Source organism: Manacus vitellinus, unplaced genomic scaffold, assembly GCF_001715985.3.
Source record: "Manacus vitellinus isolate BGI_N305 unplaced genomic scaffold, ASM171598v3 scaffold_26_pilon, whole genome shotgun sequence".
Lineage (NCBI taxonomy): Eukaryota > Metazoa > Chordata > Aves > Passeriformes > Pipridae > Manacus > Manacus vitellinus.
The window spans coordinates 8,644,671-8,657,119 of NW_021939960.1; the positions used below are offsets into that span (position 1 = coordinate 8,644,671).

The 12,449-nt window shown below is 55.4% G+C and overlaps 1 protein-coding gene across 1 annotated transcript in view; it reads right to left on the reverse strand.

The window, feature by feature from the left end:
- BCL2L1 (BCL2 like 1) overlaps positions 1 to 12,443 on the reverse strand; it is a 17,121-nt gene extending 4,678 nt beyond the window's left edge. The window contains exon 1 of the mRNA XM_008919985.3: positions 12,236 to 12,443. Within this exon, the coding sequence (XP_008918233.3) occupies positions 12,236 to 12,325 (90 nt within the window). The 5' untranslated portion in view covers positions 12,326 to 12,443. The remainder of the gene's footprint in view (positions 1 to 12,235) is intronic.
- Positions 12,444 to 12,449: the final 6 nt, after the last annotated feature.

The window sequence follows — 12,449 nt, forward strand, 5'->3', positions numbered from 1 at the left end:
CGCAGAGCACCCGAGGAGAGTGCCTTGCCCTTCCTCGGGGAAACCGCCCCAGGAGCTGTGATAGCTCAGCCCCTGCACAACTGTAATCCCAGATGTGTCCCCTGGGAACCAGATCCCAGACTGGAGGGAGTGGGAAAAGAGGCAGGAGTATCCTCCCTGCCTGTTCGGGGAGGGGGTTGAAGGTTAGGGAAAGGCAGCTTGCTCTGTTCCCACACCACCCTAGGCCTTGACTGCTCCACACCTGAAGCCCAGCACTCCCAGGACCGATCCTGATCTCTCTGTCCTGGTGCTTGGGATCTCAGGCCAGCCCAGACACGTCCAGATATTTCTGGCCTCCCCCCAGTCACCTTTATCTGAGAGGAAATATTTGGAATTCCTGAGTCAATCACAAGGACTATGGTAGCAACAGCACGTCAGTGTCCCAGCCGCTCTCTCTCCCTGTGCCAGTGGGCCTCTTCACCCAAGGGGACGGGCTGTTCCACTGCTGAACACCCTGTTCCACTGCTGAACACCCGTCACATCCCCTTCCCACTCGGGGTGACTGACACGTCCCGGAGGAGGACGCTCTGGGGCAGATGATGAGGAAGCAGAGACGTTATTCCTACGCAAGAGGCCATCCCTTGCCTTGGCCTCTCCTCCCCAGAGCTGGGGAAGGAAGCACCGTTTTCTTGCTGGAGCCTAAACCAGCACTTGCTGGGGGAATTGGGGTGAGGGGGGTTTCTCTCCTTGCTCCACGTGCTTCTTGCACAAGGCAGAGGACCCGGAGAGTCAGGCTCCACCACACCACAGAGGTGGGGCAGGAAGGTTCTGCAGTGCCAAAGGTTCTCTGGACACTTGCAGTGCCCCAAATTGCAACCCAGCACCACGAGGGTGCAGCAGCCATTTAAACACTGCCCAGTGCCAACACACAAGAGAGGCAAGAGGAGCAGGTCTAACCTAAAGTGCTCTGTCTCGGGTGGGAGAGCAGATCAACAAAGCATGAGATCTGGCTGAGACAGCACTCACATCCTGGCCTGGGAAGTGGAACACCCATAATGTGAGGCTCTCACCAGTTTCGTTGGTTTCATTCACCAGTGCTGCCTGCACGGGAGGGAGAACAGTTGCTGGATCCCATTCAGAGTGAGCAGAGCAGGTTCCTCTTTCAAGATAAGCCCCAACACTTGGGGAAAGAGGATTCAGTGACATCAAGCCATGAGGGCAGGTGAAGGAAGCAGATGTGGGCAGTGAATCCCCATCTGGCCTCTGGTGAGGCGGGAGAGCAGAGAGGGGAGGGCTCAGAGTTTGGGGGCTCAAAGCCTGCCTTGCACAAGACACTGAAGGGTATGAAGGTAATTGAAAACACCAGTACAAAGCTCTGAAAACCAGTAGAGAAGAGCCAGGCACTACTGGGAGTATTCAGGTGAACTGGTGGCACTTGGTCAGACTTAGACATGGAAGCTCAGACCCCAGCAGGAGCTCTGGAGCTTCCCCACAGCTCCAGTACCCAGCCAGACACCCACAGCAACCACCTCAGCATGCACAGCAACCTTTCAGCAACCTTTCCCACTCAAGGATCCTCATGTCTTTTATAAAAAATGAGCTGATCCTCCAAAACCTCCTGTGGGATAAGTCAGCACTGTTCCCAGATGGATCAACAGAGATGCAGGGAGGTTAAATGCCTTCCCCAGAGCTGTATGCAAGCCAGCAGCGTGAGCCACAGCATCTGACTCCCAACCCAGGCATTCTCATCACGAGGCAATGTTTCCCTTGAAAACAAGGCTGTTTCTGTTTTACCTTCGCCGTAAGTACAGCTGTGTTCCTGCTCAGAGGTCTAAGCAACCGCCGGCCAGGAGCGGAGTCATCTGGATGACCAGACATTTGTTAATGAGATGCTGGGAACAGTTTTGTGCTGAGCAGAGAGACAAGGACGGAAAAAGAAAGGCAGCAGCTCAGCACAGACCACAACAAAGCCCTGCATCGACAGCAACCTGCTCCCAGAGCCCCCATGAGCTGCCAGCTCACCACATGGGACTGGCATATGCGAACCTGGAGGTGAAACACAGGGGGTAAAAGGCAGCTGAGAGCTCCAAGAACAAAAGAAAACATAAGTATTCCCAAAGGATGCCACGAGGATCCTGTAAACACATCTCTGTGGGTCCCTATGTGATATGAGAGTGGAAGAGACATCCTGGAGGCCCTCCCTCTGCCCTGCTTCCCCTGACACCATATCCCTGTGTGGCCCCCACCACCTCCAGCCTGGAAAATGTGACTGCATCAGTCACAGCCCTGCCTGCAGTATCAGGACTTGAGGTCAAGGTGAGCCTCAGACACAGGAGCATGCCAAGGGAACCTGCCATCCAAGGCTGAAGTCTCAGACCTTCTCCACAGAAACACTGAATCCTAGAATGGTTGGAAGGGACCTTAAAGAGACCATCTAGTTCCAATCCCCTTCTATGGGCAGAGAAGATCTATAGTTCATCCCCCTGGCCCCCACCAGCAACCCTGGGCAGGCTTGGAATGGGGTGGGGAAGGGGTTCTGGGGACACAGGGAGAGGAAGGGGCTCTGGGGACAACACACTGCAGGTGCAAATACTCCAGAGACTCAGCTCTAACTGTTATGCAAATGGTGACCTCCAGGGAAGCAGCTGCTGATCTCCATGACAATGGCAGGGAATGCCACCCACCCACTGCCTCTCCTGCCTCTCCTGCCCCAGGAGCCGGTGGCGCTGGAGTGTTGTGGGTGCTGGGGTGCTGTCCCTGCCCAAACCCCAGGATTCTCCATTCATTGAAACCTGCAGCTCTGAAGGAGGCAGCCATAAATTCAAAAGGGTCAATTAAACAGGCACATCCCCTCCTCATTCTCCTCCCACTGAGCTGGAGGGGCTTCGCTGTGGGGCTGCAGGGTGGGGGGACCAGCAAGCAGGATGCCCCTGGGGCCAAAGCCCAACAGACCTTCGGGGCTCCAGCCTAGCCCGGGCCAAAGCCAGCTCTTTTCTAACCAGAAACAAACCCTCACCAGCACATTCCAGCCCTAATCCTTGCCGTGGCAGCCTCCTGTCAAACTGGTTTCATCACTGGCTCCAGGGAACCTGCAATAACCCCACACCATTCAGCACAATTTCAGCGTTTTCCAAATACATGAAAGAGGCTACGGTGACAGCTGTAACCCCCGTCCCTGCCCCGGGAGACTGCTGTGCACAGCACGAGATGGAGAGCAGGGAATTGCGCTCTCCGTTCCAGAAATCTGCTGAAACATTCATGTGTATTAAAGCCGGAGACGATGTGAATGACTAATCCACTTGCATCCATCTTTCATCAGTGTTTCTCCCAGAGCTAACCGGGCTGAGGGCTCCCGAAGGTGCCGCAGCCCCGGCCGGCATCGGTCCCACTCGGCAGCGGGACGGCTGGCAGGCAACACGGCTCTGGTACAAAGGCACAGCGAAGAACACATTGGCTGAGCCGGATCCACTCAAGAGATTAGCACCTGCTGGGAATGGGATTGTTTTCCAAAGGGCATTAAGTGGAATAGTCCGAGGAAAGACGGTCTCTCTGATGCTTCTCCCCACCGGACAGATGGTGTCTGAGCCCCGCAGCAGAGCAGCCTTTGTGCGAGGGGCGCGCTCGGGGGGCAGGGAAGGCTCCTGCTTTCATGTCCCGGTTATCTGCCGCCCGCGGGGCCGGGAGCACGAGTGCCATGGGCAGCTCGCTGTGCCGGACAGCACCTCGGCAGGGTCACCCACACCCGGGGAACCGAGCTCAGTTTTCACCTTGTCATTGCTCTTCCCGGACGTCACAGCTCCTGTGCAATCGTGCCCTTGTGTAACCGTGGGGAAACCTGTGCCGAGGAGATGTGCCATGCTCACGTGTGCCCGGCTGCTGAGCCACGTTCCCTCCTGCCAGGGGATGAGTGGGCGATGCTGACAGCTCTCCCTGGCCCTCACCCTCACTGCAAGCCTCATCCCAAAGGGAATGGCAGCATTACCAGGGCCCACGGATAATGAGCAGGGACACAGGGACAGTCCTCACAGGAGATGGGCCCTGGGGAATGGCTGCCCAGTTCTGCCTCAGCCACTCGTCCTCCAGCATCCCAGAGGAACGACAGCCAAGCTTCACCACTTCCCATGTCAGCCCCAGGACCTCAGGAGGCTGCTGTAATTCTTATGTGCCACTTGAATGAAAAAAGGGGAAAGGGTGGAGGTGCAGGAAGAGGAGGAAGATGTGCTCATTCTGTTTTCACTTCCTGTTACTCCACATGAAATCTCAAATGATTCAGGCCACAAAGTCCCTTTTAGCAAAATCCTTGCTGACTTGAGGGCAGGAAGCACAGTAGGCAGCTGATGCAGCAAACGTGGGAGAGAGTGGTGCAGCATGAGAAGGAGACTTTGTGCTCTGCCCTGGGCTCCTCCATGCATGTTGTTGCATGAAATAATCACTGTCTGGTGCACTGGAAGCTTCTAAATGAGGTCAGTTGCTCTATTAAAAGATATTAGCTCTCCAGCAAGTTTAATACGCTGGTGAGCCATACCAGCACAGGATGGAGGCACTTGCAACACTCCATTATGGCCCATTTACAGGTAGCAACACCTCATTTTCTCCATACGTAAGCCATATGTCACCCAGGCACTACCCAGGGCCATGTACACACCCAGCTCCCGTATCCCAGCCCAAACCCCGAGCCAGCTCACCACGAGTCACACACACAGAGTAATGTCACATACAGCCACCAGCTGTGTCCCTGCACAACTCTCATAGTGTCCCCAGTTTTCCTCAGTCTCAGTGGTGGCACAAACCAGAGAGATGGGCAAATGGGACTGGTATCGTTTGGAGAAGTGATGCAGGCAGACAGCTGTCCTGCTCCACCTGAGCGTGACATCAGCTGCATTCAAACCAAACCAGCTCTGTGCCAGCCCAGACCACTTCTCTGAGCTTTCCAAAGAGCCCCTCACCCTCCAGCAGAGAAGAAAACCCTTCCGTGCTCCTTCAGGAAGCAGCCAGCTCCCTTTCAAGTCCTACCCCAGGAGCCAGGTCACTGCACGCCTCTGCCCCACGGCCCCTCACACTCCTGGTGTGAGCAGCTCCAGCTCCTGCTCCAAGCCCTGCCTGCTGCCAACTTGTCATGTTTTGGAGTGTTTGATTTCAGTCTTAAGAGCACCTGTCTGGCAGCGGTAGAGGCAGGGAGAACCTGCCCGCTCTTTGTTCTTGGCCAGGCAGAGCACAGAGCAGGACACCTGCCTCGGTGTCCCCCTGAGCTCAGGTGCAGGGCTGTGAGCCAGGGACCTCCAGGTCCATCTTAGATCAGGAGTGGGGGCTCAAGAGCCGAGCCCAGCCCCGCTCCCACCAGAGGCTCCTCATCTCCAGGGCTCATCTCCCAGAGCAGGATACTGATGCCAGGAGCTAGCTACTAATTGGATCTACTTAAATCAGCAGCTACGTCTGCAGACACAGCTGAAACACAAGCTTGAGCAGGAAGGAGGATAATGCAATAAATTCAAGCAGCTCTCCCCAAGGGAATTGCACAGACCCCCGAAACTTCCCTCTTTGCAGATACAGCCTATTACCCTTCCCTGGGCACGCTGTGCCACTGCAGGGGCAAGCAGCCGTTGAAAGAGTAACCAGCCCAAAGCCCCCTGAAACACCAAGCTCCCCCAGCTCCCTGCTCCCAGCAGCAGAGGGAAGGCAGACCAGTTACAGCACAACGCTCAAACAGTCCCTGTGGCCACGGGAGCCTCTCTGGTTAACACTCCGAATCCCGCTCCTCCCTCCCTCCCTCGCTACCCCCGAGGCAGGCAGGCAGGCAGCAGCGCTGAGTGCACTGGGTTTCCCATTAAAGAGATCCTGAGAGACAGCACTGGGCTGGTACACGTGAGCACGTGTCCGAGAGAAGACACGGGCGGCTGGAGAGAGATGCTGGAGCTGCAGCGGGCGTTCCCGCCTGCAGGCAGTCCTTCCCAGCACTGCTCAGCCCTCCCGATTCTTTTTTTTTTTTTCTTTTCCTTTTGCTAACTAAATTAAACATGAGGATAAAATAAGCAAAAATACCTAAAAATAAAAAATAAACCGAGCATTTCTACAGCACAACTAGGTCACAGCTCCCCAGCATGCGAGTCGTGGCAGCCACGGCTCAGCCCCTTGAGCCTCCCGGGTTCAAAACTGACATCTCTCTTAAAAGGCTGCCCCCGAAACCCACACCTGCTCCCCGGTAAGGCCAGCTGGAGCCATCTGCTAACGGCTCTGCCTCCCGGCAGCCCTCGGCACCCTCGCTCCAGAGCACAGGGTTGTTCAGCTGCTGCAGCAAAGAGGAACACTTCTCCCCACCTGAACACGGCAGGGCCAGCCTGTGCCCTGAGACTGCTGCCCCGCTGCGTGGGCACACCTCTCCCACACCTCTGGAATGCATGTTCCCTAACTTTAGCTCTTGGCATCCCAAGGATGATTAGGAGCAGGACTTCAGAGAGATCCCGCACCAAGCACCCCTCCGCACATCCTTCCAGGTGAGGAGCAGGGAGGAGGAAGTTTCCCTGTCCAAGGCCAGGGCAGTAAAGCAAGGAGTGCCCTGGCATCGAGGGACGCCGCTTCCCTTTCATGCCTCCACTCTGTGTGTTAATCTTTAGTGGCTCAGAACAATAGTGTTTAAGGGCAACATCCCACGCGGGAGGGTGGAGGAGGAGAGCAGAGGGTGGAGGAGAGCATGGCTGCTCTCCTGCCACCACAAGGCAGAGCCACCCGCAGCGAATACCTGTGCTCTGAGTCAGCACGTAGGTCAACATCCTGGCTGCTCTCAGGATCCCCGGAGGGACAGAGCAGCTGCCCCCAGCCCCCTTCTGCTCCCACAGCAGAAGCCACCATTAATTCCTCGCCTCTCGGTTCAGCAGGTCTGCAACACTTCTTCAACTGATATCCATCCCCTCCCTTCCCCCAGCTCCTCCTGGGAATACTCTGGCTTTACAGCTAGTGGGGAAAGAGCTGCTAGAGAAATACTCCTTGTAATGTCAAGATGGGACTGTGCTCACAGCCGTCAGCTGCTTGGTAAAAACCCAAGGAGAGAGAAGCTTAAGCAAAGGTCTCGGAGCACCACATCACCATTCATCTGCACCCAGTGTGTGCCGTAGGCGTGTCACTGCTCCCGGGTGGAAACCACGTACACAAACTGTACAGAAGTTCCAGAGAAATCAGGCACAGCACCCCAGACACGTACAGAAAGCTGCAGCTTCCACTGGGGAAAAGAGAGCACGTTGCTCCCATCCACCCCTTCTGCTGCACTGGGACACCCCATTGCTGCTGAAACAGGGAGAGACCCCAGGCAACACTCCGGGGACCCGGCTCCAGCGTCAGGGAGGAGCAGGATGAGCAGGCGGAATGACATTGCCGAGAGCAGCTGTGAACACAGAGCAGCAAGAAACAGTTTGTTAATTATTTCACAGGTCTTTTTTTAAATGACACTCAGCTCTTCGGATTAAAGAACCCAGAGTGCTTTACGAATCCGAGTTGCCAGTGGCTCCCCTGGGAGAGAAGGAAACGTTATCCCTTTCGCTGAAGGACCCCGGGGTTAAGTGGGCTGCTCTGAGCCACAGCCAGCCACGGGCAGGAGCTTGGCTTTCCAGGCGCCTGCTCTAATCACACATCTAAGGAACGTAATCAAACTGCACCGCACACGGAGAGGCAGCACAGAAAACAGGCAGGGCCCCAGAGAAGGAAAACGAGTAAAGGGGGTGAAGAGCAAAGCTCTGAAATCAGCCTTTGCATCGTTCTCGGTCTAGTGGCAGGAATGCTGCTGCGGGCCGGGCAGGAAGCTGCAGTGGAAGTCATTCCAATGGCATTTCCTGGAGAGCACTGCAGAAAAGCCTCCCAGGTCGCAGGCAGGGTGAGGAGCTGCCAGGGCTCTGTTGAGCCCAGTTCTCCAGCCGTCAGTGAGGATACAGCTACATGGGCTGCTCACTCCAGGCAGGACAGTCTGAGCCAAGACCCTGCCAGCAGCTCCCAAAGCCAGGGAGGAACACACAGGAATGTGAAGGGATTGGGGGGGACCCTGCTGGCAAAAGGACAGTATTTTTTTCCCCAAGCAGGTGATGACAATGGGGCCATGGTCTCAGCTGCAAGGGATCAAGGCTGTAAAATAATTACAGAGGCCAAAGTGCAAAGCAACAGCCCAGCTGAGCTCCACAGGCCACTGAAGGGGATTCACAGAATGGTTCGGGCCGGAAGGGACCTTAAAGCTCATCTTGTTCCAACCCCTCTGCCACGAGGAGGGACACCTTCCACTATCCCTGGTTGCTCCAAGCCCCGCCCAACCTGGCTGTGAACACTTCCAGGGATGGGGCAGCCACAGCTTCTCTGGGCAACCTTTGCCAGGGCCTCAGGACCCCCATAGTGAAAAATCCTTTCCTAACATACAATCTGACTCTGCCCTCTGCCAGTGTGAAACCATTGCCCCTTGTCCTGTTACTCCATCTTCTTGTCCAAAATCCCCCTCCAGCTCTCTTGGAACCCCTTTGGGCATTGGAAGGGGCTCTAAGGTCTCCTCGGAGCCTTCTCTTCTCCAAGCTGAACAACCCCAACTCTCACAGTCTGTCTCCACAGAATTCATCTCCAAGACTGCAAAATGTGGCCTTGGCTATGCTCAGTCACCTCCACAGTCAGCTCTGAGTTTTGGAAAATGACACTCCCAGGTAACGTGGTGGTGGCAGGGACAGCTTGTGCAGGATACCTGGGTGATGGCACAAGGCCAAGAAGTGTTTCCCAAGAGCTGAGAATCAAAGTGTAGGCTCTCAACCTGAAACCATTGAGGAGCCTGGAGCCAGAGCACAGGACGAAATCCCAGCTGCACTCTGTCATATGACACAGGCTGAGTCATTTCCTACCATTCAGAAAAAACTAAAAAGATAGAAAATGAGTTTGCTATATTGAAATCTTCAAAGGGTTTTCCCCAAAGAGAACCACAAGCTTCCAGGCCACTGCAGAGCAACACAACACATGTCCCAGCACACAAAGTCCTGTGTGGCCAGGGCCAGCTGAGAGCCCGGGAAGCACCACGCAATCGCAGGAAGTAGTCCATCCTCCTTCAGCCCAGCCCAGTTTGTTGGGATTCAGATGTGACTGGTGACAAAGAGGCTGTTTGCTTTCACAGCCCCCTCATACTGGTTCCCACCATTGGCCCCACAAAGAGGAAACCTTTGACTTGCCATCCACAGATATACCTCCAAGCCCCTCCAGAACACCCTCCTTAAATCCCACTCTGAATGTGGGTTTAGCCTTGAAGGAAGAGCTGTCATGCACTGGAGGGTCACAGCCAGGCAGGAACTACTGCTCACTTTCCTTTCTCAAACAGATTAAGCACGGTCAGTACATCTCTGCCTGCCAGGCTCTTTCCTGCTTGCTCTGCGCTTCCCCCTCCTGCCTTTCCACCCACCAGATTTCTCCCTCCATGACTCCTGATACCCACTGGGATCACCATTTGAACTTCATGGCTAGTGGGATCTGGTCCTGGCCAAAGCAACTGCCCCAGGAAAGCTTCTTCTATGGATCTGATGGCTTGCCAAGGCAGCAGCTCTCTCCTGACTGGTTATTAAACATTCCCCTTGGGTTGCTCTCGTTTGTTTGTTTTCCCAGTGCCAGATTGCAGAGAGGAGGGCAAACCAAGGCAGTGACAAAACACTCCCATGTTAACGCTATGGAGTGAGATTTACCATTTCCCCCTTGCCTCAAAAAATGATTTCTCAAGAGAACTGCTACAGCCCAGCACGCAGCAGCCTCCAAAGGCACCTGCACCCCGCAGCCACCCTATGCTGCCTTTGTTCCACTGGTGGTGAATGAAACAGAGCTTCCTACACAACCGTGCTGTGCGGCACTTGTGACGGAGCCACGCTCCTTCCCTCTTTCAGAGGGGCTTTTCAGGAAGAACAGTGCTGCAGCTCTCCAAAGCACAAACCACCTGGGCCCTGCCAAGCAGGCCTGCCAGAACTTGCATCCCTCTCACCGGGACCTGCCTGCTGCACCTCTCGGGAGCGCTTTGTTTGCATGGGACAGGCTCTAACAGCTCCGATGCACCAAACGGAATTCCCTGTGCAAACAGGGCGGCAGGAGAGGGACGGCTCCAGCACAGCCAGAGCAGGAGGGTGGCACTGCTCTTGCAAGGGAGAGCTGGCAGCGGGCCAGCGGCTTTCTCCCTGCAGCTGGAATCGCGCGAGAGCGAAGGGAAGCGAAGCATCCCCACGCACACCCCACACATGAGGCACCCGGGAGCTCTTATGGCCTCTGTCCCTTGGCATGGACTGGGATGGATGCCCCCAAGAAGGGACATGGTAAAACCTCAGCCTGGGGGAAAGCTATGGCTGAGACCACAAACAGGCACTGGTGGGGGTTTGCAACAGCTGGCAGCAGCCGCAGGCCCGGCCCTGTTTTTTAGGTGGCTGGTGAGGTGGATCCTCCCCACTTTGGCCTTCATCACCCTGCCCAGCTCCTCTTCAGCTCTCAGCAGAGCAGCACAGCCAGGGGAGGGAAGTTAGAAGCTTGGTTCAAGGTTAGAACAAGAGAGCAAGGCTGTCCCCTGAGTGGGAAACGGCGATTTTCAAAGCGAGAGCTGGTGGGCGGGTCAGATAGAGAGGGAGTCCTGACCCTTCCGCAATCTGTTGAACAAATATTTGCTCCAAACAATTAATTTAGAGACAGACACAAAAAAATTGAAGAGTCTGAATCGTCATGGTTGGGGGTGGGGAACAGAGGGAGGAGGTATTTCATTCCCTGCAAGCAGGGACCAGTGATTTTCCACCAGTGATTTAATCTAAATCCCCCAGAGAGTTCATTTACAAAAAATCAGATTGCATTATCGCCTAGGTCTCCAGGATACAGCCCAATCCGTCACTAACAGCAACAGCCACACTAGCTTGGAAACCTCAATTTGATCACTCAATTCCAAGACTAATCTGTGGCTTTAAAAGCCAAGGCCAGAGGGAGGGGGAAGGACCTCTGAATTTGGCCAGGGTTATCTGCAGGATGAGAGAGCTAATGGGCCAGATACAGCCAGATGAAATGGTCAGCAGATCCTGGGTTATTAATCGAAACCAAGCTCCTCTCCTTGCCTGAGCAGCCCCACCCAGGCAGTGCCCCAGGGCGGCCACATTCTTGGAATTCCTGCACCCTTCAGGAACTGGCTCCCTCTCCCTGGGTGCACTGGTTCCCCCTCTTCTCCAGGGTCCCCAGCATTGCTGGCTAGGCACAGGGAACTGGGGAGAGCCTTTCCTCTGTCAGGAGGGTGCAGAGCACAATGCTGAGCTCCAAGGCTCCCGTCCCCTTCCCAAAATATGGGGTTCTGCTGATGGACCGTGAGCTGAAGGGGGCCAAGAGGTCTCAGCTCCCAGCAAGGAGGTGGTTCCCCACCATTTATATGCCAATGCCTGACAGCATGAACTCTTTCCAGTGGGAACCGGTAAAGGTTACACCAGCAGGGAATCACTGGGATGCAGAAGCCAAATGAAAACTCAGACATCTGTAGGTCATATACCTCCCGCCGGCAGTCCCAGGCTGCACCGCACAGCCGGACCCGGCATTTCAAGAATGCTTCCTGAAGAAATGCTTATTCATGTTAATACCTCACTACTGAGAGCTCCCGGGGTTTGCTGCTGGGGCAGCTGGGAGCACTGCTCCCTGCCAAGGGAGAAGCAGCTGCAGGTTTAGCAGCTCCTCAGCACAGGGGTTGTCCCCACCTCAGCTCTGGCTCCCACCACACCAGCTCAGACAGTCCCAGAAGCCCACCCGTCCGCTGGGATCTGCTGTGGGATTCACTTCACCATGAGCAAGGCACAGTGCTGTCTCCAGAATGAAGAAGTAGCTGTTACCTCGGGAAACCACCAGCCAACCCACCACAGCACTGCCTTGGAGAGGAGGAAGCTCCACTCCCTGCTGTTAATGACACCAGGAATATCCCCAGAGCAAGGGCTCTGCTTGAAGAACAAGCTCGGGTAACATTAGATTTCCAAAAGAAAACAGGTCTTTTACATAACATCCAGGGAAATGGAGAAGAAACAGGGAGAAGGACACATCTGAGCACAAACTGCTTGTGTCATTGTGGTGGACTGACCCTCTTGGGACAGAGTGTTAAGAACAGAGAGGGAAAGGCCACACACGCCCCTTTATCTCCCTGCAAGAGCCAGGACAAGCAGCAGCACAAACATTGCTCCGGTCTGACCGGCCCCACTGCCAGCCTGAAACGAGGGAGGCCACGGGCAGCCACCCCCCCAGCGCTGCAGAGAGGAGCTCTTACCCATCCGCCATTCTCCTGGATCCAGGGATCTAGGTGGTCGGTCAAGTACGTGGTCATCCACGACACAATGCGCTTCACCAGTACCCGCATCTCCTTGTCAACGCTCTCCACGCACAGGGCCCCCCCGAAGGAGAAGAAAGCCACGATGCGGCCCCAGTTCACCCCGTCGCGGAACAGTTCGTTCACCACCTGCTCGAAGCTCTGGTAGGCCGTG